At 43.3% G+C, this 26,780-nt stretch overlaps 1 protein-coding gene across 1 annotated transcript in view; it reads right to left on the bottom strand.

Moving 5' to 3' along the window:
- PTPRM (protein tyrosine phosphatase receptor type M) overlaps positions 1 to 26,780 on the bottom strand; it is a 794,802-nt gene that overhangs the window by 58,243 nt on the left and 709,779 nt on the right. The window contains 4 exon segments of the mRNA XM_032595357.1: positions 346 to 443; positions 23,520 to 23,556; positions 26,293 to 26,360; positions 26,363 to 26,368. Coding sequence (XP_032451248.1) covers positions 346 to 443; positions 23,520 to 23,556; positions 26,293 to 26,360; positions 26,363 to 26,368 — 209 coding nt within the window.

Genomic DNA, 26,780 nt, shown 5'->3' with positions numbered 1-26,780 from the left:
GGAGCTAGGGAATGCAGTCGCGTCTAATGCAGCACCCATTGTGTTTTGACACCCAGCAACAAGTGTTCTCGCGCTTAGAGGTGTTTTCATGTGCTCAATATAGCCAGATAACAACTGCTTTTAAATCCTGAGTGCCTTGCCTGTCTGTTGCTATCGCAACAAATGAAAGCAATTCAGTCTATGTTTACTGATAATTTATAAGCAAGTGCAGCAAGCGACAGGAGGAGGTGTCGTAGTTAACGTTTGCTAAAGTACACACAATACTTCAAAAGCCTATTCTGGCCTTACTCCACGTTACCAACTGAGCAAGGAACATGTGGCCGTGGAGGCGGACAGCCGACTTACCCTTCCCACTTCCACGAGGTTGGTCACCATTATGATGCTTGCGGTGTTTTCGTGCCACACCATCCTCCAGAAGTCATAGATGGTCTCCTGCATTGGTCCTGCAGCAAAACAGAACACAGACTTTTTTTTTTTCTCTTTGTAAGTTTGCAACTGGCCAATTTCTGGGGCTTGCAAATAAACCTATCAAGGCTCGCATGCAGTCCCTTCACTTTTATAGATGGACTTAGCTCTCCTTTCTAGTACCGATGCTAGTGTTGATGGGTGCCCTTGCTCAAACAGCACCTCCAGAGATACTGAATTTTTCATGCATGGTTGAATTTTTGCATGTCATCAAACATCTCTGCATTTGAGCTCTTTTTACCTCTCTTAAACGACTGCTGTGAAAGAAAGTTATTTCTCCATCATTTAGCTATTTATCTCCATAATACTCAAGAGTGAAATTTTAAAAAATGGATAACATCACTCTTCCTGCTAACAATTGGCAGATATCCCAGGGAAATGGTATATAGAATGAAATGAGCCTCTGTAGGAAAAATGGCCTCTTCTTGTTTCTAATATTTTTCTTATTCTGTGCCATCTGTCAAATTAATCCTTTTTTTTTCACCTGACTTCCAAAAATGAGAGAGAAATTAGACTTTTAAGCAGATGTACTTCCTGTCACTGAACATGATCAGTACCTCCTTGCTCAACTCCCGGGATCTGAGTATTCCAAAGCTCTTTCTTATGGACCCGGGAAAAAGGGGAGGGGGGAGGCGGGCATTACAAAATGCCAGTTCTACAGAAGCAGGTACAGGAAGTTGGAATATAACATTTCATCGAAACCAGATTTGTAAAAACCCTAATCTCTACTTGATGCTCATGCATGTCTGAGGGTGTAAGCGTAACAGTACAAATCTTTAAAGAACAAGGAGAAATGCAAGGAAACGAGAGGAGCACAACCTCAAAGGCACAAGAGCCACATGATACGTGGGGAATCATACAAATGGTCAGGCACATGCTGGGACCAGGACCCGGTTGTACTATAGGATCTTGACAATGCAGATTACTGGATCTGGAACTCAAATATCTAACTTTGAGATCTGCCTCTACCTTTTCACTGGCTGTGTGATTTTGGACAAGTTAGCCACTGTAAGCTTCAGTGTTTTCATCTTTCTTGATCTACACACTGATTTCAATGACACATCTCAGGGTTATTTTGAGGAGTCGTGGAGCTAATGCATACCTAGGCATTTTATAAATAGCAAAGCATGAACACGAAGACAAGGTGTGTTCAAAGATATTTATAAGTGGTCCTTCCTTGGCTAAGGCTTGGACACTGAGTAATGGTGGCACAGCCGGGGCCCCCCTTCAGGTACCTCCCATTCATCTTGACCAATTATCAGCTGGTTCTTGGGTAATTTTTCTTCTCCAGTTTCACCATCAAAACCTCCTTGCCTTCTGTCTACAACACAAGCTTCTATCACTCCTCCTTGCTGCTCTGACTACACCTCAGCCTTCCCGTGAAAACTGACTCCACCTCCTGATGTCTCTGTGTCTTGTCCCCTGATGGGTCCAGGCCCGCCACCTCTCATGAAGCTGTGCCCGCCATTGCAGCCCACGCACGTGCCATTCTCCTGAGGTATGGGCTGAGGATTTCAACGACTTCAATCCAAGGTTACAGAGGGGACACGTAAACACTGGATCCCATCCATCACTACGTTTGTAGCCTGTGGACAGGAGCATTCGTTGTGTCCTGAACCGCTTGTCGCTCATTCACAAGAACAAATATACCCTGAGTCTATCTTCGTATACACAGATAGCCTTCCCAACATGACTCCCCTCCCCCTCCGCAAAGAGGCGGCCCAGGCACTTTCTGCTTCCTTCACTAGATACACGGGCCTGAGCCACCTAGTCTGCAAGTTGCAGAAAGAGTTCTGATGACCATGGCTGTGGTGGATGAATCAGATGTTCCAGCATTGTGGATGGCATGTGCCTGCAGAAGAAAAGCCACGTCTCCCTTCCGTGCCAAACAGGAGTCACTCCAGGGATATTCCAGGCTGTGGGCCGGTTCCCAAGTGCAGCTCACTTCCCCTTTCTGAGCTTTAGACTCCCTTGTGATTATTTAAGATGCCCCTGGAGGGAAACATGGCTGTGGCTGTGGTTTTACTACAATTTCCTTAGTGCCTTATGGAACACCTGGGACATAGCAGGAGCTCAGTGAATAAGTGAATCAAGAAGTGAGCCTATATGCTTATGTATAAATTGTATTATTTACTATTAAACATACTAAAACATATCTCAGGATTAAGGAATATTAATAGATCATATTTACATGATTTCCTTCCTCGACTTCTATTTTGGAGACTATCTATAGAAGCTGGAAAGCACATTGGCTTCACTCCTTTCCAGTTCATTGAAAGGGGGCATCTTCTGCAAGGGGCTCTTCGGAATGTGTGAGAGCAGTGATCAGGCAGGCCTCAGAGTGCTGTGACTGGACTACTGCTCCCAACCACCCACCAAGTCCCTCCTCTGTTTCCCAGACTCAAGGCTTTGCCTCTCAACTTAATTCAGTCCACTTCCCGAGGTAACCAGAGTGCCGTCCTGGCCTCCAGTAACTGTTCCCTACCGAGGGCAGTGGTTCTCAACTCTAGCTGCAGGTTACGATTATTGTGTAGCTTTTAAAAAATTCTGAGATCCGAGGTGCCTGGGTGACTCAGTCGGCTGGGCGTCCGACTCTTGGTTATCGGCTCAGGTCATAATCTCACGGTTTGTAAGTTTGAGTCCCGTGTTCCCTCTGCACTGACAGCACAGAGCCTGCTTGGGATTCTCTCTCACTTCCTCTCTCTCTGCCCCTCCCCTGTGCTCTCTCCCAAAATATTTAAATGTTTAAATTTAATGTTTAAAAATCTGTTTTTATGTTTAAAAAAACATGTTTAAAAAATATGTTAAAAAACATTATGTTTAATGTTAAAAATTTTTTTTACTGTTTAAAAATGTTTAAGAAATGTTTAAAAATTTCTGAGCTCTGGGAAGCTTGGGTGGCTCAGTGGGTAAACGTCCGACTTCAGCTCAGGTCACGATCTCACAGCTCATGGGTTCGAGCCCCGCGTCGGGCTCTGTGCTGACAGCTCAGAGCCTGGGGCCTGATTCAATTCTGTGTCTCCCTCCCTCTTTGCCTCTCCCCCACTCATTCTCTGTCTCCCTCTAGCTCAAAAATAAATAAACATTAAAAAAAATTCAAAAAAAAATCTGAGATCCTAACCCGAAAGACTGATTTAATTGGTCTGGGGTGAGGTTAGGTCTGGGTGTATTTTCAAATCTCTCCTGGTGGAGAACCACGGATCCAGAGCATCAGGAACATTCGGCTCTACCTTCTGACCTATCAGGTGGTCTCATATGGAGGAGGTGAATTGTGGAACACTGAAGATTTGTTTTGAATCTACTAATTAGTCTAACTCTGTGTACCAGCAATTTGAATGGAGGAATCCCATTTCTCTCTGATTTAGAAGGAACTTCGTACATAAAATGTCATCTAGGAACATGGCTGTATCACTTCACCAAGGGGACTCAGAGGCTATTAAGGTGATAGGGGTTTTTAATGTTTACATAACTACACATGGGTTAACTTTAAAATCAAGGGCATTTATAAGCATTAGTGGTTCGCTTGGGTGATATAAATGGTATTCTTGATGATTTTCTTACTTGCTGCCTTAAAAAAAAAGATTGGGATAGACTAAAAAAAAAACAATTAGGATAGAAAAATTAGACTAAAAAAAGACTGGGCTAGAAAAATGAAATAGGTGATGTTCTTTTCAATGCTAAAATTAGAATCAGTATCCAGAGGAACTGTAACAGTTTGGGCTAGTATCTGAAAATGAATTTGAAAACAAAGGTTATTCTGAGTTGATCCCAGGAAGAAAAAAACATGCAAGGAGAGGGTCCCCATCTCCCCTGGTGTAGTTTTGACTTGGTTTCCTGGTCTCTTCTCCCCTTCACGTGTGTGCCACTGTGCTGTCATTTGAGAGCAGCCCCCTTTCTGACACACCACATGACCTCCCTGATCTGGTGACCATGGCGGTTCACCAACAAAACTGTTCGGGGGTGGGCACTGGAGAGTTTTGTCCTCTTGACTAATGATGCAAGATATTTTCGTGAATGTTCATTCAAATCTTGGTTTGTGTTTTCATGCTTTTTTTGGAGGGGAAGGGGACTAAAGGAAGAAGGAAGGCACCTGAATTTAAGGTTTTTAAAAAAAAAATTTTTTTAACGTTTACTTATTTTTGAGACAGAGACAGAGCATGAATGGGGGAGGGTCAGAGAGAGAGAGAGAGAGGGAGACACAGAATCTGAAGCAGTCTCCAGGCTCTGAGCTGTCAGCACACAGCCTGATGAGGGGCTCGAACTCACGGACTGTGAGATCATGACCTGGGCCTAAATTGGACGCTTAACCGACTGAGCCACCCAGGCGCCCCGGAATTTAAGGTTTTTAATGCAAAATTGATCAGTCCTGTTTTTCTTTCCTTTTTGAAATTATTCCAATTATACTGAATAATGTATTTCAAATTATTTCCCGAGACACGAATAAATTATGACTCAGAGATACATGTCTTCTAACAAAAATCAAAAAGCATGCCAGAGGCCAGCACAGGACAGGCTTTACTGATACCAAGATCCACTCCCTTTGATTTTGGTAGCTCCTGGTGGGGTCTGAGTGACCCTGGTCACCATGAGCCTCCAGATAAATGCCCGGGATACAAGGCGGTTATGCCTGGCACCTGTGCCCTGACAGAGCTGAGATTTAGGGCGGAACACCAGGGGAGAGTCAGTATTCCTCTGCCTTTGTTGTCTGTCTCCCAGAAGCTGGTGTGGCACATGCCCTTACCACGAGGACAAATATAGAGAGGTCACTGGGGATTGCTTCCAGGGTGGACAAACAACTAAACTCCTAAGACAAGGAATCTACAGAGGTAGGCAAAGGACTCCGGAAAACCTCCCTCACGAGGGACGAACGGCTGTGACCGACAGCCCCAGGATCTGATTTCTGCAGTTTGTGTCTGGGTGGGAGCCTCTGAGATTGCTGTGGCTGCATTTTACAGATGTTTGCACAATAGGCAAGAAAGTTCTTCCCAGCAGTTGTCCCCCTAGGGACTCAAGCGTGCAAGGGAAGGTATCAAAATTTCAAGAATATCAGGCCGATAATACATTGTTTCCCTCACAATGGTGGACTCACGTGGACCTCTGCCGAGAAGAAAATGTGTGCAGGGGCCATTCCTACCACCACTGAGCCCGGAAGGAACAACAACAACAACAACAACAACAACAACAATAAAAAGGTCAGGAGGGACTAGAGCACAATAAAAAAAAAAAATTAAAAGCAATGACAAGCATCAATGAAAGACATTCAAGGATGGGCTCTATTGAGTAAGGTGAGTTCTTCAGTTCATGGAAAGTGAGCGATATTAAAAAAATCGTAATTTCAAATCTTGAGAGAAGACTTGTATCCCTTTTCTTCATGTTCTAATTTCTATATGGTGTGTTTTCTGTGCTCACCAGAACCGCCAAGAAATCAAGGTCCTTAAGCTCACAGTGGCATATTGGAGTTTTTTGAAGGGAAGAACGATAGTGCAAATTCAAAATGTGATCCCGTCATGAACAGACTAATACCTAACCTCTTTTGGGCACCTGCTGTTTCTCAGGTCCCGTTTGAAGTAGTTTAACGTGTAGTAACTCATTAAAAAGTAACTCATTAAAAAGACTGCATTCCAGTGTAACAGGTGCATGTTACTGGAAGGAGAGGAGCCCCGGGGAAGTCAGGCAGATTGTCTGAGGGCACGTGGCTCGTGGGTTGCAGAGCTGACATGTGAGGCCTTACCCCACTGTGTGACGCTGCCTCCGTGGCAATGTCAAAAGCAACTCAGAAGGGTTCTAACCGACAGGGGTGTGCGCGCAGTCATCATGATCCCGGCAGGAGGATCACAGAAGAAAACCCACGTCGACCACCTGAAAATACCTCTTCAAACACGCATAATTGTAATCAGGGTGATTCCTGCCTTCCAGCCTCCCATGGGTCCCCCTGCCACAGAATCAAATCCAACTTCTTGAGTATGGCCAGCCGCAGTCCCCTTCTCCACTGCCCCTACTTCTCCTAGGTCCTGAGCTGCCAGCAGTCGGGAGCATTTGCAGTGCAGAAGCCCTCCTCCGATTGCTATCTGTCTCCGCTTGGCCCACTGAAGGTCACCTCGTCAGGCAAGTGTTCCGAGACCCAAACCATGGCTCCCTGTTTCTTCAAACATTTACAGTCAGTAGTGATGCCAGTCTGTTCTTAATGTACGTCTTCCTTAGAGGTCTGTGAACGCGGACCTGCCCATTCGGGTCACAGTTTCTCTGTGCCCAATGGTCTCATACCTAGCTTGCTTCCCTCATTCACACCCCCTTGTTGGCCCCTGGTGGGAATGTGAGCGTGCAGCCTGTATCTATAGGTGAGCACCCAGCCTGCTCTGTGCCAGGCACTCTTTGAGGTGTAGAAGGGGTGCCAAGGTGAATTACAGAAGAATAGCCCCTACTTTCAAGAAGCTTGTAGTTGTAGAAGGTAGAGAAAAGTCAAGGACATATTACATTCTCATTTAAAGGGAAGTAAAGTAAGAATCCTAAGATACTTGCATTTCAAACTGAGCTATGCACACTTCTGGAGACACATGGAGATTTTCCATGGGGTACATGATTAGTTTTAGAAGGATTCATTTCTAGATACTTAAGTCTATACGGACGCCATCAACACTGATCTCCCCGAGAAGGAGCCCCCATGTACAACGGGCTTTCTTGCACTTGACAAAACTCTTACCCATCTCAAAGACTACTGTGGGGTGCTGCTCAGGTCTGAAACAAAGCAACTGACTGAAATACTGACTCTGAAAAATCACAGGGCTTCCTGCCTCCTTTGTCTGAAACAAATTTCTATTATGGGTAAAACTTGATGTTAGAAATGGAGTATTTTTTTTAAATAAAGAGAAAACTTTATTTGTTAAACAATGCCATTGAAACCTGTATTTGATCATTGTAGAAGTCGGGGTGGGGCGCCTGGGTGGCCTAGTCGGTTAAGCGTCTGACTTCAGCTCAGGTCACGATCTCATGATTCGTGAAGTCTGAGCCACGTGCTAGGCTCTCTGCTGACAGTTCAGAGCCTGGAGCCTGCTTCAGATTCTGTGCCTCCTTCTCTCCCTCTGTCCCTCCCCCACTCTCGCTCGCTCTCTCTCTCTCTCTCTCAAAAATAAACATTTAAAAAATGAAAAAAAAATTGGAGTAATTTGGTACATGTTGGGATGCTCTGAATTCAGAACACTTGAAAGCAGTAGAGGCTGGTAACACTTATTCTTTTAAACGGAAGTGGAATGGGGCGCCTGGGTGGCTCAGTCGGTTGAGCGCCGATTTCGGCTCAGGTCACGATCTCGCGGTCCGTGAGTTCGAGCCCCGCGTCGGGCTCTGTGCTGACAGCTTGGAGCCTGGAGCCTGTTTCCGATTCTGTGTCTCCCTCTCTCTGCCCCTCCCCCGTTCATGCTCTGTCTCTCTCTGTCTCAAAAATAAATAAACGTTAAAAAAAAATTAAAAAAAAATAAATGGAAGTGGAATGTCTGGCTTGAGTGCCATATTTTTCTGGGTGAAACCCATGGTTGGAGGTTTCATGTGTTTTCTTTCGGGTTAGATATGCTTAAGTCTATAAAGCAGTCAAAATATTTATCACATATCATAAAGTGTTTATTCTAATTACATCAGTCCTCATTTCATCTTAGAAAACATTTAATACTATCTCCTTTTAACAAGTAGGGAGTCCAGCTACCAGAAGGTCAAGTCCAGAGGGAGCCGCTCAGCTCTCCCGCAGCAGGCAGACAGATGTGTGCCCATTGTGGAGGGACCTGTTTTATTTACTGAACAAAAACTCTCAAGAAACACGACTATGTCGAATCTGACAGCAAACAAAGAGTAAATAGAGATAACGCAACGAGTAATGAGAAAGGCACGTTTTAAATATCTTAGTCTAGGTGTATCAAAAAATGTTGAACTGTTCCAAGGATGGCTCCCTGGACATGTCGGTGGCTGGCAGAGACCAGCAGTGGAAATGTCCAGGCAGTGTGGAAATGTCTGGAATCCCAAAGACAGTGGTGGCATGGCTCCACATGGTGATTCCTCCGCAGCGTGTGGCGTATGGGGGTAGGGAGGTCAGAACAGTGGTGGGCAGGGTGACCGGCCTCCGGATGGCCTTGCGCAGCTGGCACACTCAAGGTGACCTAGTGCAGAGACGGGGATCCCATCTGAATCAGACCGGGGAGACGGGCTGCCCTTGGAGGGCGGTTGTGGACAACACTGAGCTGGATTCTTGCTGTCCCCGGTGCAAAGGAGCTGAGGGCCTTGGGCTGGAAAGTAAAGGGGACTTGGGAAGCAGGATGACAAAGATAGTGAACAATTAAATGAGAGGCAGTGATGAGCCCCTCCGGCCAGGTGTGTCTTATGTGTACTGTCTCGTTTATGCATCTTTGCAACTGTGTACTTTTCTATTTTAAGATGAGAACCAGGCTTAAGAGAATAAGTGCCTATTTGTTTGTTTTTAGGTATTTTTGAGAGAGAGAGAGACAGAGCATGATAGGGGGGTCGTGGAGAGAGGGAGACACAGAATTGGAAGCAGGCTCCAGGCTCTGAGCTGTCAGCACAAAGCACGACCGGGGCTTGAACTCACGAACCACAAGATCATGACCTGAGCAGAAGTCGGATGCTAACCGACTGAGCCACCTGGGCGCCTTTGAAGCTGGGATTCCAACTCAGGTCAATACAATTGCACTTAAAAAAAAAAAAAACTTTATTTATTTTTTACAGAGAGGGAGACAGGGCGTGAGTGGGGGAGGGACAGAGAGAGAGAGAGACAGAGAGACAGAGAGGGGGAGAGAGAGAACCCCAAGCATGCTCCACACTGTCAGCACAGAGCCCAATGTGAGGCTCCATCCCATGAACCGTGAGACCATGACCTGAGCTAAAATCAAGTACTAGATGCTTAACTGACTGAGCCACCCGGGCGCCCTGCACTTTTTAAATTTCAGAATGACCTCAACAGACCGGGGTGGAAGGCTCGTTGTGAACATCAGTTCTCCACCTATGTGACATGACTGGTCCTGGGCGTGGGAGGGGGGCTGTGTCTGGTGTGGGGTACACACCGAATGGTGGAAGTACAGAGGGAGAGGGCAGGGAACCTAAGGGCAAAGTGGCTGCAGAAAACCGAGGAGCCCTTGCTTTGGGCACTGGCCTGGCTTGGGCTCGGTCAAGTCCTTCAGCATCCAGTTCATTCCATTAGGACAGACGGCCACTGAAGGTGGAATACGAATGTGGAAAAAGACAAGCCTAGGATTTATGCATTTATTTTAAAGCTCTTGCTCATAAATAAAAGTGGTCCTAAATTTTTGATCCATTATTGTTACTGTTGCTGCTGGCAATAATCTAGAATAAGTATTATGGAGTCAGTTATTCAACATTCAGAGCATTAGATGTCCCTTCAGTGGTTTCTGAATAAGTTTTTATTAGAAAAGTTTATGTGATTTTTCAGTATGATAGTTCTGTAATACATCTATAATTTTACATTGAGTAGCTTTTCATTTGTAGCCGTAGTGAAATGTAAAAGGTAAAATATGCCACCATGTCTTACGGACTGAATCTGCCTCGTGTATCACAAAAACGATAATGGTGACACAGAAAACAGTCAGCTTCTGCATTAATAATCCTTAACAATACTTACTTGATAGGTGCATTTGCTCTCCCCTGAGGCTACTTATGTTAAAATCATGGAATTTTTATGAATAATTTTTGGTTTCAGCTGCAGAAAGTGGAAACCGAAGTTGAGACGGCTGGGTGCATGAGATGTGATTTGCTCATTTTCCTGAATTGCTAAGAATATCGCCCCCTCCCAGATATTACCGTTTTAAAGCAACAACAGAAATCAATGAAGAAATTAGGAGCAAACACTGAGGACTGTTGTGTGATGGGGAAAACTTGGGAATACTTTCTTTAACTAAATTCAAAAATATAACTGGTAGCAATGATAAAATAGGATTTCCAAGAATAGCTCTTACGGGAAGCATTCTCTACGCCCAGAATTACAGGGTTCGGAATGTTCACCAGCCTACTGGAATTTTCACTTAGTGACAGCAAAAGAGAAAATTGGCATAAAGTACACCTTTTTAGTAGTGTCAAAAGCGATGACTTAAATCACGCTGTTAAATAGCGTGCGCAGCTACTGATTTCGGTGGTTCTCGCACAAAGATAGATCCCTTCTTACCCTGGAGGAGGCTTCCCCACTGTGGGTCTTTCCCCTTTGCCTGGCCCACTCAGGTTAGCAGCTGCTTGCCAATTACCCTGTTTCTTCTAGATTGGCTCACAGGTGCGTGCTCCTCTTACAACCTAAAATGAGGCACACGCTTCCTGCCATATCCATGAGCAACCACGTTCCCTAAAATTGGCCTTTCAGGCTGAAATCAGAGAGTGTGCCAACATTAACTGTGCAAATATTCGGGGCTTTCCCTAGATGATAAGCGTCGTGGAATGTGGGCTTCCAGGTGCATTACTAGAACATATGCCATCCTGACTGGACCCCAAAAGGTCACGTCGGGTTTAACTAAGAGAAAATTGGTACAAACCAAACCCTAATGGACAGGCCGCACGCAGATTCTAAAACAGCCCGGGAAGCCTCTGTCTGGGTCATAAACCTTCCACCATCATCTCTTTATTTTTGGTTAGTAATGTGTCTTTTGTCTTACTTACTCGGTTTAAAGAGTTATGAAATATTTAACGACAAAAAGTATAACGAATGATACAGTAGATACTCTTTGCTATGTCTTAACAAAGAGATACATTTAATCGGTCCCAATTTTCTTCCTAAGAAATACAAGGCACTTGGTATTTTGAAATTCTAATCTCTACCTTCCCATTTTTCATATTCGTATTGTCTAGTATCTCAGTTCCAGTATGAGTCCATCCTACCTTCTTTGGTCATTATTACAGTTCCTTTCTTTTCTTTTGTAAATTTTTACATACCTTCACAGTTTTTATTGTGGTTTTCCTTAATTTATCCCTGCTAGGATACAGTTCCTGCATTTCCACACCAGTCTTAATTATGTCACAAGTCACAGCAAAAATAAAGAAGCACGTTTTTTTCAAAAAAAGGAAACTGAAAACAAAATGAGTCAGGTATTCTGAGTGCTTTCTTCCTTTTCCCCTACCAGGAATTTTAAGACCTGGAAATAAGGAAATAAATGAAAATAGTGGCTTTGTCATCTAAGTTTGTCATAATATTTTTAGAAGTTTTCTTTCCTTAATAAAAGCCACACGTGTTAAAATTAACCTAAATAAAGCCTTTCGAAAAAAAAATCTATACGATCACCCTTGGGAGTCTTCAAATAAGTTATTTTCAACACACAAGCATGTACACACTTTTAACCATTTAGATAAATTTGTGGAATGCTAAAATCCCAAATCAAGTTTAAAGAATAACTTTGGCTTCTCTCATACCACATACGCCATATGATGACTTAAATTACAATCTTGGGTTTTGCTAAAGAAAAGAACACCAACATATTTTTCTCTATAAAAATGCTGGCACACAAACTCAAAACTAAAAAGGTTTCGAAAGTGATCGAAGTGTTCTAAATGTGAAGCAAGCGTAGAAAAAAAATCTGTCTATATGTCAAACCTAAGTGGAATAAGGTTGGTCTGTGTTGCTAGGAATTTCGTTTTGGAAACGTGTTAATAAATTATTGGTGAAAATATTTAATATCCTGTTTGCTTTCCCCTGGGTAAGTAGTGAGGCTTTGGGTATGGGTCAGGGTAGAAGTCACCTTTACTTGAAGCCATGGGAAGGATTATTTGCGAGTGTAGTGTTTATGGTTTCTTGTCTGCATATAAATATTTCACTGGGTATCTCCATATATTTTAAAGAACATAACCATGGGGTGCCTGAGGCTCAGTCGGTTAAGCGTCCTGACTCTTGGTTTTGGCTCAGCTCATGATCTCACGGTTTCATGAGTTCGAGGCCCCCATCAGGCTCTGTGCTGACAGGTTGTACGTTGCTTGGTATTCTCTCTCCCTCTCTCTCTGCCCCTCCCCTGCTTACGCGGTCTCTGTCTCTCACAAATAAATAAACTTAAAAAATATTAAAGAGCATAACAATGATACTGTTATGTAATTTAAAAAGAACAGTAATTCTTTAAACTCATCGTACACCCATTAACTATGGACTCCTCAGTCCTTTTCCTAAGCTGACACGCAGTGCTTGGGGACACCTGCATTTCCTGGGAATTTGCTGTGTGAAATGGATCTCAGAAGTGGTCTGCAGGAATTCCTTTTGCTTCAGCTCCACACTGCTCCTGGCTCTTCGGTGCAGATTGTAACTGACCACTTTTAGGCATCCGGTTAACCCCTAGCCAAGCAGAAGGTGGTACCCGTCTAACCAGCCCCACCCAACGCACAGGTTGAAGGAGGCCAAGAGCACCCATCTTTCCCTTTATTTCCCCCCTCTGCTCCTCTGTCATTGTTATTCTCTCTTCCACGAGATCATTTCTCAGCCCCATTGTTCTCCAGGAGTTTCTCAGCCTTACAAAACTCCTCTCTAAAATATCCTTCTGTATTCTTATCTCAGAAAGTAGTCTGGACAAAGCCTGTTGTGAAGAAACCTGTCTGGCCTTTGCAATATGGCTGTTTTCACTGATTACAATCTGACCCTCTGTGTGCTTCAGGGAAGCCTTCAGAACACCAAGGCTGGTGTCCTTTGCTGCTATTGGAGCTGCTCAATTTCTGCAAGACTTCAACAATGGAAGGAAAATAGATTTCTCCAAGCTTGTGATACAGCTTATTGTCTTTCCAACCCATGTCTGTCTTTTGTTTAAAGATGATGATACTCTTTGCACTTTGGGGAGGATGCAGGATATTGGTGAAAATATAAGTGGTTCCCTTTGAGACATCCTTCTGGAAGGAAGCATTAATTCATGTAGAATTATTCATTTTTACAAAAACTATATGGGTACACACTATTCCTGGGTTAAACCTGAACTGCCTATGTGTTACTGAAAATGTGTCTCTTGGAATTCATGTAATGATAATGATAAGATAAGAATCATAGCTCATATTTATTGAATGGTTGCTCGCAAAGCTGGCATCTGAGCCTAGCCAGCCTAACTCTGGTATCCACGCTCATTAGCCTCTCTTTTCCACTGCCTCTTGGACGGGAGAAGTCTTGTCCTAGTTACTGACATAAAAAGTGTTTGTTAGTATATGGAAGGAATTTTAGGACCCCAGTTTCAAAGATCTGATTGTGGCCATACTGCATAAGCAAAGGAATATGTGTGAATAAAACCAGCAAGGGGGTGACTCTTAGCGTGACTTGTACCTAAAACTAAAATGTTCCAAAGCATTTCTGGAAACTCCATTTACCTAGATGGAACCATTATATGGATTTTGTTCTTTTGGGATGACAGCCAGCCCTCCTCTAAGAACCATGCCTTCCTAGCAGGTGCATAAACATTTTCGGCTCCCGGTGGTACCACTGTGAATGGGAAGGCAAAGGCTGCTATCATTCCTGACAGGGAAAGCTGAACGCTAAAGGCAGACAAATCAGATCTGAGTGACAGGGGTAAAGATTAGGCCTCCAAAGAGAAACTCTTATATAGAAAAGAATGAAAGGATTGGTAGGCAGCGTGTGGCAATAATGCGCTCTACACTGCAGAGATAGAGGCCCCACTACCGGAGGGACCTTCGGTCCTTGATCCCTGGGAGGGCTTGTATGGCAATATTGCCTGAAGAGCTGGGAAGAGGCGCATGAGAAAGTGTTTGTAGCCTCAGAAGGGAGGAACATGACAGATGTTCACACCACAAGAGCCTCTTGCTGGCTGAGTCACAGAGCATTCATCAGGCCTGTCTCCAAAGAGAACCCTCATAAACTCATCTTGAGTACTTGTTCATTCTGTGAAGAGGGGAACAGAGAGAAGGCAATCAAGGAGAAAAAAGAAGAATGGCGGCCCTCAGAATGGAGGGGTTTGGTGACCCACAGGATCTGGCTGCCTTCTGTCAAGGAGACATAAAGCAAAGGGAAAAACCTATGTTCATATGCTTCAGGGGCCACTGGCAGAGAAATAAAAGCTTTCATTAGTCTCTAAATCCTTTAACTAAGCTTTTCTCAGTATACAAGTGGGATCTGCTTTTATTTAAGAAAAAAGAGAGTAACTCTAATAAATGAATAAAATAGAAGTTGATTCCCTAGACATAGCTCAGTGTAGGCAATCTCAAATTTTCAATGGCAGCATGGGGCACTGCATGAAGAAATTTCCAGAAGCATCCTTTTGAGTAAGAAGGCAAGAAACAAAAGCAACTTGCGATGGCCAGAAACTTCCTAAATTGTCTGCTGCACACTTCTTCAAAACTGTGTCGCTGTGTGATACAGGAACCTGATCGTGACAGGAAAGTGGTTCCACTTCTGCACTGGGTCTCACTTTTTCACCTGCTATGGAGGATGGGTGAGGGAGAGAAATAGCCTAAAGTCGTTCCCAAACCTGGTGTTCTTACAAAATCACAGAGTAGCGACGGTTGTTTATTTATACACCAGCACTATGTAATTCCTGAGGTCACTGCTGTATTCCCAACACGGTTGTGAGGCAGACACTTGGTAGGTTCACAGAAATATTTGTACAATTTTGGATAAATTAGGTCTGAGAGCAATGTCTTTGCTTTGAAAGGGTCCATGATGTTGCAGGCCCAGGAAGGCAGCACCAGGGCCTGCAGCCCTGGGTATTCAGCCAGAGCTCTATTTTCAAAGGGCTGATCCTGGAAGAGAGATGTGACCTCCTATTGTCTCTTCGCTATTGAACAAAAAGGCCCTCAGGAGATCAGAAACACATTAGGTTTCTCCCATGTTGGACACTGCATGTAAATGTATGTCATCTGCATGTAAATCCGCATGTAAATCTATGTAAATATGAACGTCAATCCACATAGTTTGCAAATACTTTTGTATACATGACTCATTGGGACAATATGGATGAAAGCGACTTACATCAAGTTTTGCTTTAAGGTCTGTTTCAATGACAAAACAGGGGAGCTGGGTTTCAAGACTTTTAGAGTTTCTATCAGCTTGATAAGATTCTAGAATTTTCTACCTCAAATGAACACCTGTAAATTATTCTTACAGATTTAAAAGGCATTTGAAACAATCCAAAACTGAGGGCTTGCTTGACAGCAGCATCATTTTTCTTCAAATTATTCTGTGTTAATTTATGTTCCATTACTCGAGGGACCTGTTTGCAATAAGGCATCTATAACAATAGGGTGGATGTCACCTACTGCAATCTATTTTTGGTTTTATCTTTTAATTTGCAACCTGTCTTTAAACGTTCTCACTACTAATGAGCGAGTTTATTAAGAGCATAGGGTGAGAAATGTCTATGGTCTGACCTTTTGGCTAATTGGCCAGTCTCTGTTGAAATTAATCTGGTGAAGAAAAATTATAGTTTCAAAGGAAGTTTGTAGATAGGCTGTTAATTGCAATTGTTCATTTTCCCTTGGAAAACTATGCATGGAGAGTAACATGCAGTGGACCCTGCATGGAGAATTTGGCACTGGGAATATGGAATATGTAGACCTCATGAGGGGTCACTGTTTGCCCAGGTATAAATGACACATCCTCAAAGCCTCCCTATTTCAAGCTGACAACTAGAGAATCCTCCATTTTACCAGGCAATACTTTTAAATCAACCTCAAAGAGGATATAGTAAGTCTACAACTCATTGGCAATATGGGAACAGCTTAGCTGGGCAGAACAATGTCAGGTAATGTACACACTGGTATTTGAAAGAATAAAAACAGAAGTTGCTTACTGAAGGCTTAGCTTTTGATTAAAACATTTTTTTTCCTCTTTCAATGGTACTGCGAAATCATTTCAAGGGTTCATCTCCATCTGGAGGCCAGAATGCAGGAGACAAGAGCTTATTCACAGAGTGTGTAGAACTTGCATCAACACTGGGAAGTCTCTGCCCCAAGTATGAGTTGCCAAGGAGAGTTAAGTATACCTATTCTAAGCACCATTACTGACTGCTTCAGAGGCTGGAGGGAGAATTTGGAATTGGGAAAACAGAAACCATATTTATCTTTCTGAGAATCCTTATTTAAAATGTTCAGACCACATGGAGTATGCGGCAGAAATGTAGAAGAAAACAGATCAACGGCAAACAGGAGGAAGTCACTAGAGCAAAGCTTCAATTGTAGTGCGATAGTTGAAGATTGGGTGCTGTTTCTGCTATAAACCTTCGTTCTCCACATTTTGGTTATTTTCATGTAGAAGTTTGCTCCTAGCTCAGTCTCTGAAGGACATTATTTTTAGGCTTCTCTTTTTCAAATTATCAGTAAATAATAATCATGGACAAATAAAATGGATTATAAAGTGCTTATGGAAGGTGGGATATGCAGATGTAGGGTCAGGGCAGAGAGAAGCTAAGTTGTTTAACAGAATGGACTATCTCCAGAAACACTGCCTTGATTGGCTGGCACATCGGAAAAAAAGTGTTCATGAGAACTGGAGTTGACCAGCTGTAACTCTGGAAAGAAAGAGTCGCGGACGTTGGAGATCATGGTCCCCGAATCCACCCAGGTCAGTAGAAGCTGTGCCAGGCTGACATGAGATGTCCTTCTTGCCTGGTTGGAATGTTCTACTGCCTAACTGGTGTCTGGCCCAGTGACTCCCAATTCATTCGTTCATTCATTCCTTCCCTCACTCACTTATTCTTGTATTCTCACTGGGCATCTGCTTGGTGCCAGCTCTCCAGGCAGTGGGTGTGTGCCTGTTGAACCAACAAATGAACTCTGTGGCCCTTCTTCTGATGCCAGGACACGAGGTAACCTTCTGCCAAGGCATCTTCCTCTTTAGCTGGCCTGCGACACAGTTCTGTCTGATGGACAGTGGTAGCTCTCATGGTAATAACTATCCGGTAACTGGTTTTCTGTATCAGTTCTTGTGGTCTATGCCAGTGTGACTGGCATCCTGAAATATGACACTGAGCATCCAGAGTCTCTGTGAACAAAAGATGTGCTAACTTCAGGTTGTTAAAATCCATGCATTTTACTCTTCTTGAGTATAGGTGCCTTGACCCCCAGTTTATCATTTATTTTGTCCGGGATTGTGCTAATTTGACAGGCTTGGCTACCCACTGGAGCTCTGATCTCAGCCTTGATCTTGCTGCCACGTAGAGTCTCTTTCTCTCACCATCAGTGTTAGCTCCTGGGCTAGTGGGTCTTCAAACAGGTGCCCAGAGGCCTGCTGGGGAACAGGGAGACTCTGGACTCTCAGTGTCCTATTTCAGGACATCTAAGAAGACAGTTTTAATGAAGAGATATTTTCAGATATGACTGTATCATAGGAAATTTACTTTTTTGGGGGAGGGGGAGCATCATAACTTAGAAGGAAGGTTCTCGATTATGAGGGGTGAGCTTCAGTACGTGAGAAAGAGCACAAGCCCTGAGCCTCTTCTTGAGGGCAAGAATCACATGGTATTATGCAGCTCGAAAAGAAGGAAAACAGCCAGGACCCTTGTGGGCTCACTGCAGGCACTCAACTACATGTGAGTTCTGTTTTCAACCCCTGCTTCTCCCCAGGGCCCTCTTTCCTCTATTTGTGAAATGAGACGAGTAATACCTAAATTAGAGGATAGAAAATTAGTTATACCACAAAGCCTATACTTAATAGGCACTTAATATTTATTGAATGAAAGGACAAATGAAAATGCTGAGTTTCTAACTGTATTATATGAAGCAAAACTACTGATATGTATTTATCACTTATTATTAAATTTTTTTTTTTCAACGTTTATTTATTTTTGGGACAGAGAGAGACAGAGCATGAACGGGGGAGGGGCAGAGAGAGAGGGAGACACAGAATCGGAAACAGGCTCCAGGCTCTGAGCCATCAGCCCAGAGCCTGACGCGGGGCTCGAACCCGGACCGCGAGATCGTGACCTGGCTGAAGTCGGACGCTTAACCGACTGCGCCACCCAGGCGCCCCTTATCACTTATTATTAAATGAGAAGGAACACACTTAAAAGTCAACAGTTTTGACACTACAATATATTTGATATTAGAAAAGATGTTTTAGTTGTATGCAACTTAGATTGTTGACTAAAATAAAAGCTACAATTGCAACACGGCCCTTATTGTTGTCTGAGTCATTTGTTTCTACCCCTAACTGTTCCCTTCGTTTCCAGTTTTCTCTGCAGGCTAATTCCATACTAACTAATCTTAAAGCACTGCTTTCACGCCCACGTGGCTCAGAAACATCCTTCCTTTCCTTTCTCTGCCCTTCATTTCATTAAATATACTCCTCATTCACAGCCTTTTAACCAATGTCCTCACCTTACTTGTCATTCTTTCTCACGCTTGTAACTCAGGGCTTTTTTATCTCGGGCGTACGGATTTTTTTCAGGCTGGATTTAATGGTTTGTGAACACCTGCATGTCTATGTAAAATTGTGTGTATGTGGGAGTTCTTCCTGAGAGAAGACCCATTTCAAGCAGCGACCAAGAAGACCCAAGATGCCATGGAGGTGAAGACCCTTTCTATCCACGGTCAGGTCTCCCTCGTGCCCTCTGCCAGGGCTCCATGCTCCTCCCTGACCTTGGTAGCCTACCTGCTCATCCCGTCCTCTTCCTCTGACAAAGGAAACTTCTTCAAGTATGACTGAAGACCTGCCTCCCCCACTCACCCCACTGATGCCCTTTCTCCTTTCTCTGGCTCCCAGAAATCCCAGCCAAGTGCTAGTGCACCACCACATGACTAGAAGGTGCTCCCCAGATTTCACGATGCCTGTCGGCTCCCCTGAAGAATTACAGGCAGGTTCTTCTGGCAGGATCCTCTGATATTTGGGTACACCTCCAGCCCACAGAAGAGCCGGGTAGTGAGGAAGAGGGACAGGCCATATCCATCACAGACTGACAGCATTTCCTTCCCCAACTACCTGACATCATCTTTCCTGAGTTTCTAAAGCAAGAGTCTTGAAGTCAGTTTTAAAAATAAAACCAGGGGTGCCTGGGTGGCTCAACTGGTTAAGCGTCTGACTTCGGCTCAGGTCATGATCTCATGGTTTGTGAGTTGGAGCCCCGTGTCAGGCTCTGTGCTGACAGCCCAGAGCCTGAAGCCTGCTTCAGATCCGTGTCTGCGTCTCTTTCTGCCTCTCCCTTGATTGCGTGCACTCTTCTCTCTCTCAAAAATAAATAAACATGAAAAAAAATTTAAAAAATAAAACCACATAGCTGGCAGGTGTTCTCCTGAATCACTTTGCAGGAGCAATTCTCAATGTGTAAAGCTTCCTCCAGCTCATGGCCCACACTGTGGTCTTCATGGGGTATCCTTTGATAGTGAAATATGATCAGTTCTGGGTAATCCTACCCACCCGTGTGCTCATCTGCCCCTCACTGACAACCCTGCTTTTGAAATCCCAACTCTGCCTTGGCCTTGAGTACAGACACAGTAACAGACATGACTTACTCTTCTGATTCCTGGTATGCCAAACCATAGATCCTGAATGTTACAATTATATTAATGGATTGTCAGGCAGATCTGATGAAGTCAATACTGGGTCATTAATATATTAGTCGCAGATGGAAAACAATTAAACGGAGTGGGGACAGGAAGAACATACTGAAAAAAGCCACAGCTCTGGCTTTTTTGTGGTCCCTTCACTTTGCAGAAACAATACCGTTATCATCAAAGGTCAAAGTCAGTTACTGGTACAAAAATCAATAAAGTGGAAGCAGGGGAGGAAGAGATCGAAGAGATAATTCATGACATGTCTTCTAGATTGAAGGGACTTGGTGAAAATCTACATATTTTAAACTCATGGGAACAAAATTGGTTGTCGCTAAATTGGAACATTCATGTAGTTTCATGGGTTCCTGCTATGAAGGTTTTAAAGAATTATATCAGCACACAATAGGAAAAAAGAACAAGGAGAGTTTTTAAAATTGCATCTGCTTGTTAGACTTTATCATCATTTTGTTGGATTCTTAGAATCAGACGCTTGTGGGTCTTCTTTTCTTTTCTTTTTTTCTTTTCTTTCTTTTCTTTCTTTTCTTTTCTCTTTCTTTCTTTCTTTTTTTATGAAGGTGATCCATAGGCATATTCTAACTGTCCTTGCCAATTACTGCAGAGGATCAGAAATCTTTATTACTGGCAATCTGAGGCTATCAGTTACATTATGTTTGTGTAATATACTAGAAGAAAGCCTCTAACTTTCTAACCTAAACATCATGGTCTGAATACATCTCTTAATATGATGCGTACTGTCTTGATTGAATGTTAGACTAAAAACATTTGCTCATTTCTGCCCCTCGCCCTGAGCCAACAGCAGTGATGTAAGTATTGCCAGTTTTCAAAGTGCAATCTGTAGATCACCCCGCACTGGCAAAGGTGCCATGCTCTGGTAAACAGGGCATCATATAGCATCCTTCTCCATTAAGGGCACTTGGGTGGTCTACTGCAAAGCGATTACATTTGCCATTTCTTAGCTGCCAGCAAATATATTTACTCATTAACACTTGATGGGTTGAATGCTCCTGAAGAGGGCTACTGAGCAATTAAGTATGATGCCAACTAATTCTGAAGGTACCAGAAAGTGGCTTCTCTAATGGTAGTTTCTGCAAGAATGATCTCCCTCAGAGAGAGAGAGGGGCAGAGAGGAAGAGCAAAGGAATGCCAGGTGAGGGGCCACATGTAGGACTTTGGGGGTTTCAATCTCTACTTTGGCTAGCTGTTGAGTAACATTAATGTAGAGGTCCTTGACTTTGAAAATTCAAATAAGATTTAACTTTACATTCACGTTATTTATAGAAACGTGGGCTGAGAATCAAGAACTCAGTAGTATTTTGTATATTTTATGACCAAATTTTTGCATATACTTATAAACACTGTTAGTTCCAAATTATCAGCATGTTTACTAGATCAGATCTGTTACGATCCTTACTTTGGAATATTCTGGAATCCATTAGTAGGGATTTAAGGAACTAACAAAGGGTTCCTCTAAAAGCATCAATGGACTCAGCTTAAAAGCAGCAGGGTATAGGAGAAGGCAACCAGGACTACACTCAGAGCCCCTGGACACACGTTCTTGTTCTGTCCCATCAGGTGGGAGTTTTGCTAGGTATTGCAACTCCTTAGCAATTCCTATGTAAAGGTCTGTCTCCTGCCAGTTCAAGCTGGCCACTCCCCATGTGAACTTTCTTCTGACTAGCCAAGTGACCTTGGAAGGAGCCATTACTGACTTCATTTCAGGGAAGGAAACATATTGAAGGTTAAGTAGGTCACCTAGACCCAGGCATAGAATCGAAAATGGTGACATGAGACTGCGGACTCTATGTATGGTGCCACCCAGGTACTGGCCAAGGCTGTCGGGATTAGGACAAGGTCCCACAGTGGCTCCATTTCAGCCATACTGGAGCTTTTCTAAACCAGAGCCCCTGCCGTCCAAACAGCCAGTAGGGAATAGCCAAATGCAGGCCATTAAATCCATACTTAAAATCTAAATCTTCGGTTCTTCATTCATAGTGATACTTTTGAGTATGTATTAGTGGCTACCATATTGACCAGTGCAGATACAGATTTCCAGCAGTAGATAACTTTTACTTTATTTTATTTTTTTTTTTTTTTTAAACTTTTTTTTTTTCAACGTTTATTTATTTTTGGGACAGTAGAGAGACAGAGCATGACGGGGAGGGGCAGAGAGAGAGGGAGGGACACAGAATCGGAAACAGGCTCCAGGCTCCGAGCCATCAGCCCAGAGCCCGACGCGGGGCTCGAACTCACGGACCGCGACGATCGTGACCTGCTGAAGTCGGACGCTTAACCGACTGCGCCACCCAGCGGCCCCATAATAATTTTAGAGTGTCTATTAGCTGCTACCATATAGACCAGCACAAATACAGAAGGTTTCACCATTCACAGAAAGTTTATACTGGATAGTGTTGCCCTAAGTGTTGGAATTCTGCTTCATGGCTACAACCTACTGACTCCATTAACTGAACCTGACCTCAGTCTTTAGCTACTCTCTCTTCCTCATGGTCCATCAGACACCTCCAACTCTCCTGCCTCCAAACCTAGACTTTCCAATGTTCTTGTCATCCCTTTATTCTCTTGATCCTTGATATTCTGTTGGGCACCACCTGCCATCCCTGACCATTGGCAAGTCATATCCTTGTGATTTCCCGGCTCCTGTTTCTGGGATATGATGCATACTGGAAACAATGATAAAATAACAAAATTGAAGAGAATGCATGCTCTCAACCCTAACTGGGTCTTTCCTGATTCTTGGCATTTCTTCAGTTCATTCAACAGATGCAATAACTCATCCCTTACGATGCCTTCGTTCCCAAACAACCTCAGCCCTCTCACAATCCTCATTCTCCATAGTCAATGTCCTGGAAAGACATCACAAAAGCTCTTGCCATGAGCTTCTCCAACATTTTCCTCTAGGTTTCTTCTTGTTTCCTTTAGCCAAAGTGATCCACCCAGTGCTTTTCACCTGGGAATACTGATTTCCTACTTTCAGATCTTTGCTCATGATGTCTCGGCCATTTAGAAGTTTTCCTCCCAAACTCACCTTTACCACAAAGCAGTTTATGGATAATCCCATCTGAAAGTAACTTCTTTCTTCTCCAAGTTTCCCTAACATTTTCTCTGCACCTCTCGCATAAATTTCTAACTGGTGTTGCTTGTCATAATGTACAGGTCACCCCGTATCTTCCCCATCAAACCACAACTGATGTGAGAGACAGTAATTGATGAATTCAGCTTGCACTCCCGGCAGCAATTGGCACAGGTCTTTGTATAGACTGTACTCAGCACAGATTTATTTAGTGATTATCTATATGCCTAGTTATGAAGATGTCAGATTCACTCTGAAGGCAGACAGATTAATCCAATAATGAATTGGATGAATACACTTCTAAAGATCACAACATCAGGTTCTAACTAAATGATCACATTCTGATGGGAAAACAAGGGTGTATGTGTTGATGACTAGAACTGCAATAAATGGGGCTAGAGCAGTGGGGAATATCATTCTGGAGGATGACATAGGGACGAAATGACAGAGAGTAGACAACCAAAGAAAGGCATCGAGGCTCTAGCAGACTTACCTTGGGTAGCGATATAATGATTGGGTCGATGATAACCCTAAAAATAAATGAGAAAGAATATTTGACAACCTTAAAACGGTAAGCAGCACAGAAGTCACCCACTAAGTTTGCCAAAATGAACGCACATACAAATACCAACAACCGCACCGGTTGAAAGTGAAATGGCCAGACCCAGTACCGCTTAGTGACTCGAAAAAGCAAAGGGGGATCAAAGCTAACAGTTCTGTGGCTCACACATGGGGTGGGAGTAACGTAATCATACGCCAGCTATGAGACGATGGGTGAGCAATCAACACTAACAACTTATGGATTCTCTGAAATAACACGACCACGACTCTTATTAGATTGCAAACAGGCTGGGAATGTGCAATAGGATTTCATGTGTGTTCGGGATGCTATTGGCAACATGCCAAGGCTTTAACACACATCCTGTTCTACCGGTATAGGCAGCTACATCAATAGTCATACTGAACATCATTCTTAAACACTGCTAATGCCATGACACGCTGCCGTGGCAAGGGCCAGAAATGCAATGAGGCAGAAATTCTGCAAGGCCCCTTCCTTTTATCGTGACCCTGTGAGGAGGGGAAAAGATGAAAATTGAGACCAAATACAGAAGGGAACAAAGAACGTCACAGGATCAATATCTGGGGAAGATAAAACCAATTTGGAGAAAATTACACACAGGTAACGTAATATCGCCACGGACCTTAATATTTTCCATTTCTGTTCCCCGAGATTACCTAATATAGTGTGCCTGAAGCCAGATGGGAAACAGGAGAAACTTGGAGAGGAAATACAGATTTCTCAGACCATTTCAATGTGTATCTGGTAGATTTTTTTTTTTTTTTTTTTGCTTTTAAAACAAGTCATTGATAATGAATAGCAAAAGCAAACACATTCTTTTATACAACTGACCTGCTGTGGGTATAGACTCTTGACAGATATTAAATAGGATTATGAAGATAATCACTCATGTCTTGCCAGCTGATAAGTTTCACAAAGCAAGACCCTGTCTGATGTGCGGCTCCATATGTCAGTTCTAGCAAGGCGCTAGGAGATAGGAGGAGCTCATCTATGAAACGGAAATAATCCACACAGTCCACAAATGACCTATGTTGCTAAACAGTGGTCATTTCTCAGTCCATTGTTTTTGTTTGTGGTCTGAATCACACACAGTTAACACTCTAATACGTACAACAGCAACTGACATATAATACAACACGTGGCTCAATAAAATCTTATTGACTAAGTGAATAAAAGGGCCCTGAATATTGACTCTTTTCTCTATTAAAATTAAAACTAATTAATCTGGTATTTTCATTACTTTTATGTCTTCCTCCTCTGTAGCTCTACCTGCCCATTCTTTAAAGCTAAGTTAAAATCACTTCTGCCACAAAACCTAATCTGATTACATTTACTCCTTCAGGCAGTGATTCATCAAACACTTATTAAGTGCTTACAGACTTCAGGCCTGTGCCAGGTGCAGGGGGTACAAGATGCACAGGATACAGCCCCTGTGCTCAAGCCCCCAGGGGCTCTAGGAGCTGGGACTGGAGCATGAACAGGATTCCCTTGGAATCTCCCAAGGGAAGGAGTGTTATAGAGAAGACATTTCTTACGTCAGCTTCTAAACTCTGAAGTCTTGGGGAGAAGGCAACAGGTCGTGGCCACCTCTGAATTCTCCCACAAGGGACTCACTAAACATCTACCGGATAAAGGAATAAGTGCAATGTATTTTAGGAAGGAACTTGGCTTTAACAGAAAAAGATATCTAACTTGGGCCGTGTGTGTTCTGGACCATCATCCAACGTGGCAGCGTAGGGGGCTTCATTCGACGAATGGGATACGAATTACTCTTCAGACAGTCCTCCTGTAGGCCCTACCCTCAGATCCATCACCAAAGTTTCACAACCTTTCCAAGCAGTACTATAAATAACATCCTTATGTTTTTTTTAGGTAACTCTTAGAGATTGTGATGCTAGTACTTTTAGTAGCATCTGAATTATACTCAAGTAAGAAGACGAAAGAACTCACGTGTATGGGTAAAGCCTGTCCGTGGAAGTACTAATGGACTAGAAGGCAGTGTGATGGCCAAGGCAAGCACAGCGTGCCCTGGGAACTGCAAGGGAGCAAAGGTCTGTTTCACGTGAACCTGAGCCTTGAAAGTAACAGTGACTTTCCCTTCATTTTCAGGCTACTTTTGAGTTCATTCATTCTTTCAACTGGAAACATGCTGTCTCCTCAGGAATTTATTCTAATGTAAGACATTAAGTTAACATGATGCAGGATGAACAAAGAAGCAGTCTTCAATAATTAAACAGCCTACATATTTAATGACATGTCTTGTGTGCATTCGATGTCCTGGTTAAACAGCTGCAGACTACTTTGAAGGCAACTTAAAAGTGCAGTAATGACGAGAGATCGCAAATCATCGAATTAGGAATTAAGAGAGTTTTATCTTATTAATATGTAAACAGATTTCTTTTAAAGTGTCAAATAATCTAAGTTGTTGACAAAAACATGGAAACGCTATCCTTGGTCCACAGCAGCACGGAAGACACGGAATGTCACAGAGGAGTTCAGCAGCCAGTAGGCCGACTTGAGAACAGGAGTGGCCATGTCTCCACCGTAAAGTTCTGCAGGCTGTGAAGTAACGTTAATGTGTTTGCTTCTGGATTTGGAGCAGTGAGTGCCCACCAGTACCATAGCAGACACACGATGTGGAATGTGGCAGAACAGTTGGGTTTACTGACGGTTTTAAAATACATACATCGATATAATTTCCATTGATGTAGTCGGAGTTGGTATCTCCTTCTATGGTCTGTAGTCTCACCCGGAATGATCATCTGCAAGGGAAAATAAACGATGATTTTTTAAAATTTTTTTAATGAAAAAAAAAACCCTCCCTGCATGAGCAGGGGAGGGGCAGACAGAGAGGAGACACAGGATCCTTAGCCGGCAGGCTCGACGCACGAACTGTGAGATCATGACCTGAGCCAAAGTTGGATGCTTAAACCGACTGAGCCACCAGGTGCCCAAGCAAACAATGAATTAAAGCAATCGTTGGGCTGTTCGAGCCCCAGAATGCAAGCACATTACATAGAGATCATTCACATCCATGCTGCTTTACCGATAAACAAAGATTAAACACTACACACCTATTACACTTCCTATTTTGCTCTTGAAGCTGGGAAGGATTTAGAATTATTTGCATTTTGCAGCAACTATCGTGAAGTTATTCTTGACCATTTACAGACG

The sequence above is a fragment of the Lynx canadensis genome, chromosome D3 (genome assembly GCF_007474595.2).
Source record: "Lynx canadensis isolate LIC74 chromosome D3, mLynCan4.pri.v2, whole genome shotgun sequence".
NCBI lineage: Eukaryota > Metazoa > Chordata > Mammalia > Carnivora > Felidae > Lynx > Lynx canadensis.
Note: the sequence above shows the minus strand (reverse complement) of the source record. Positions and strands in the feature narration are given on the sequence as shown.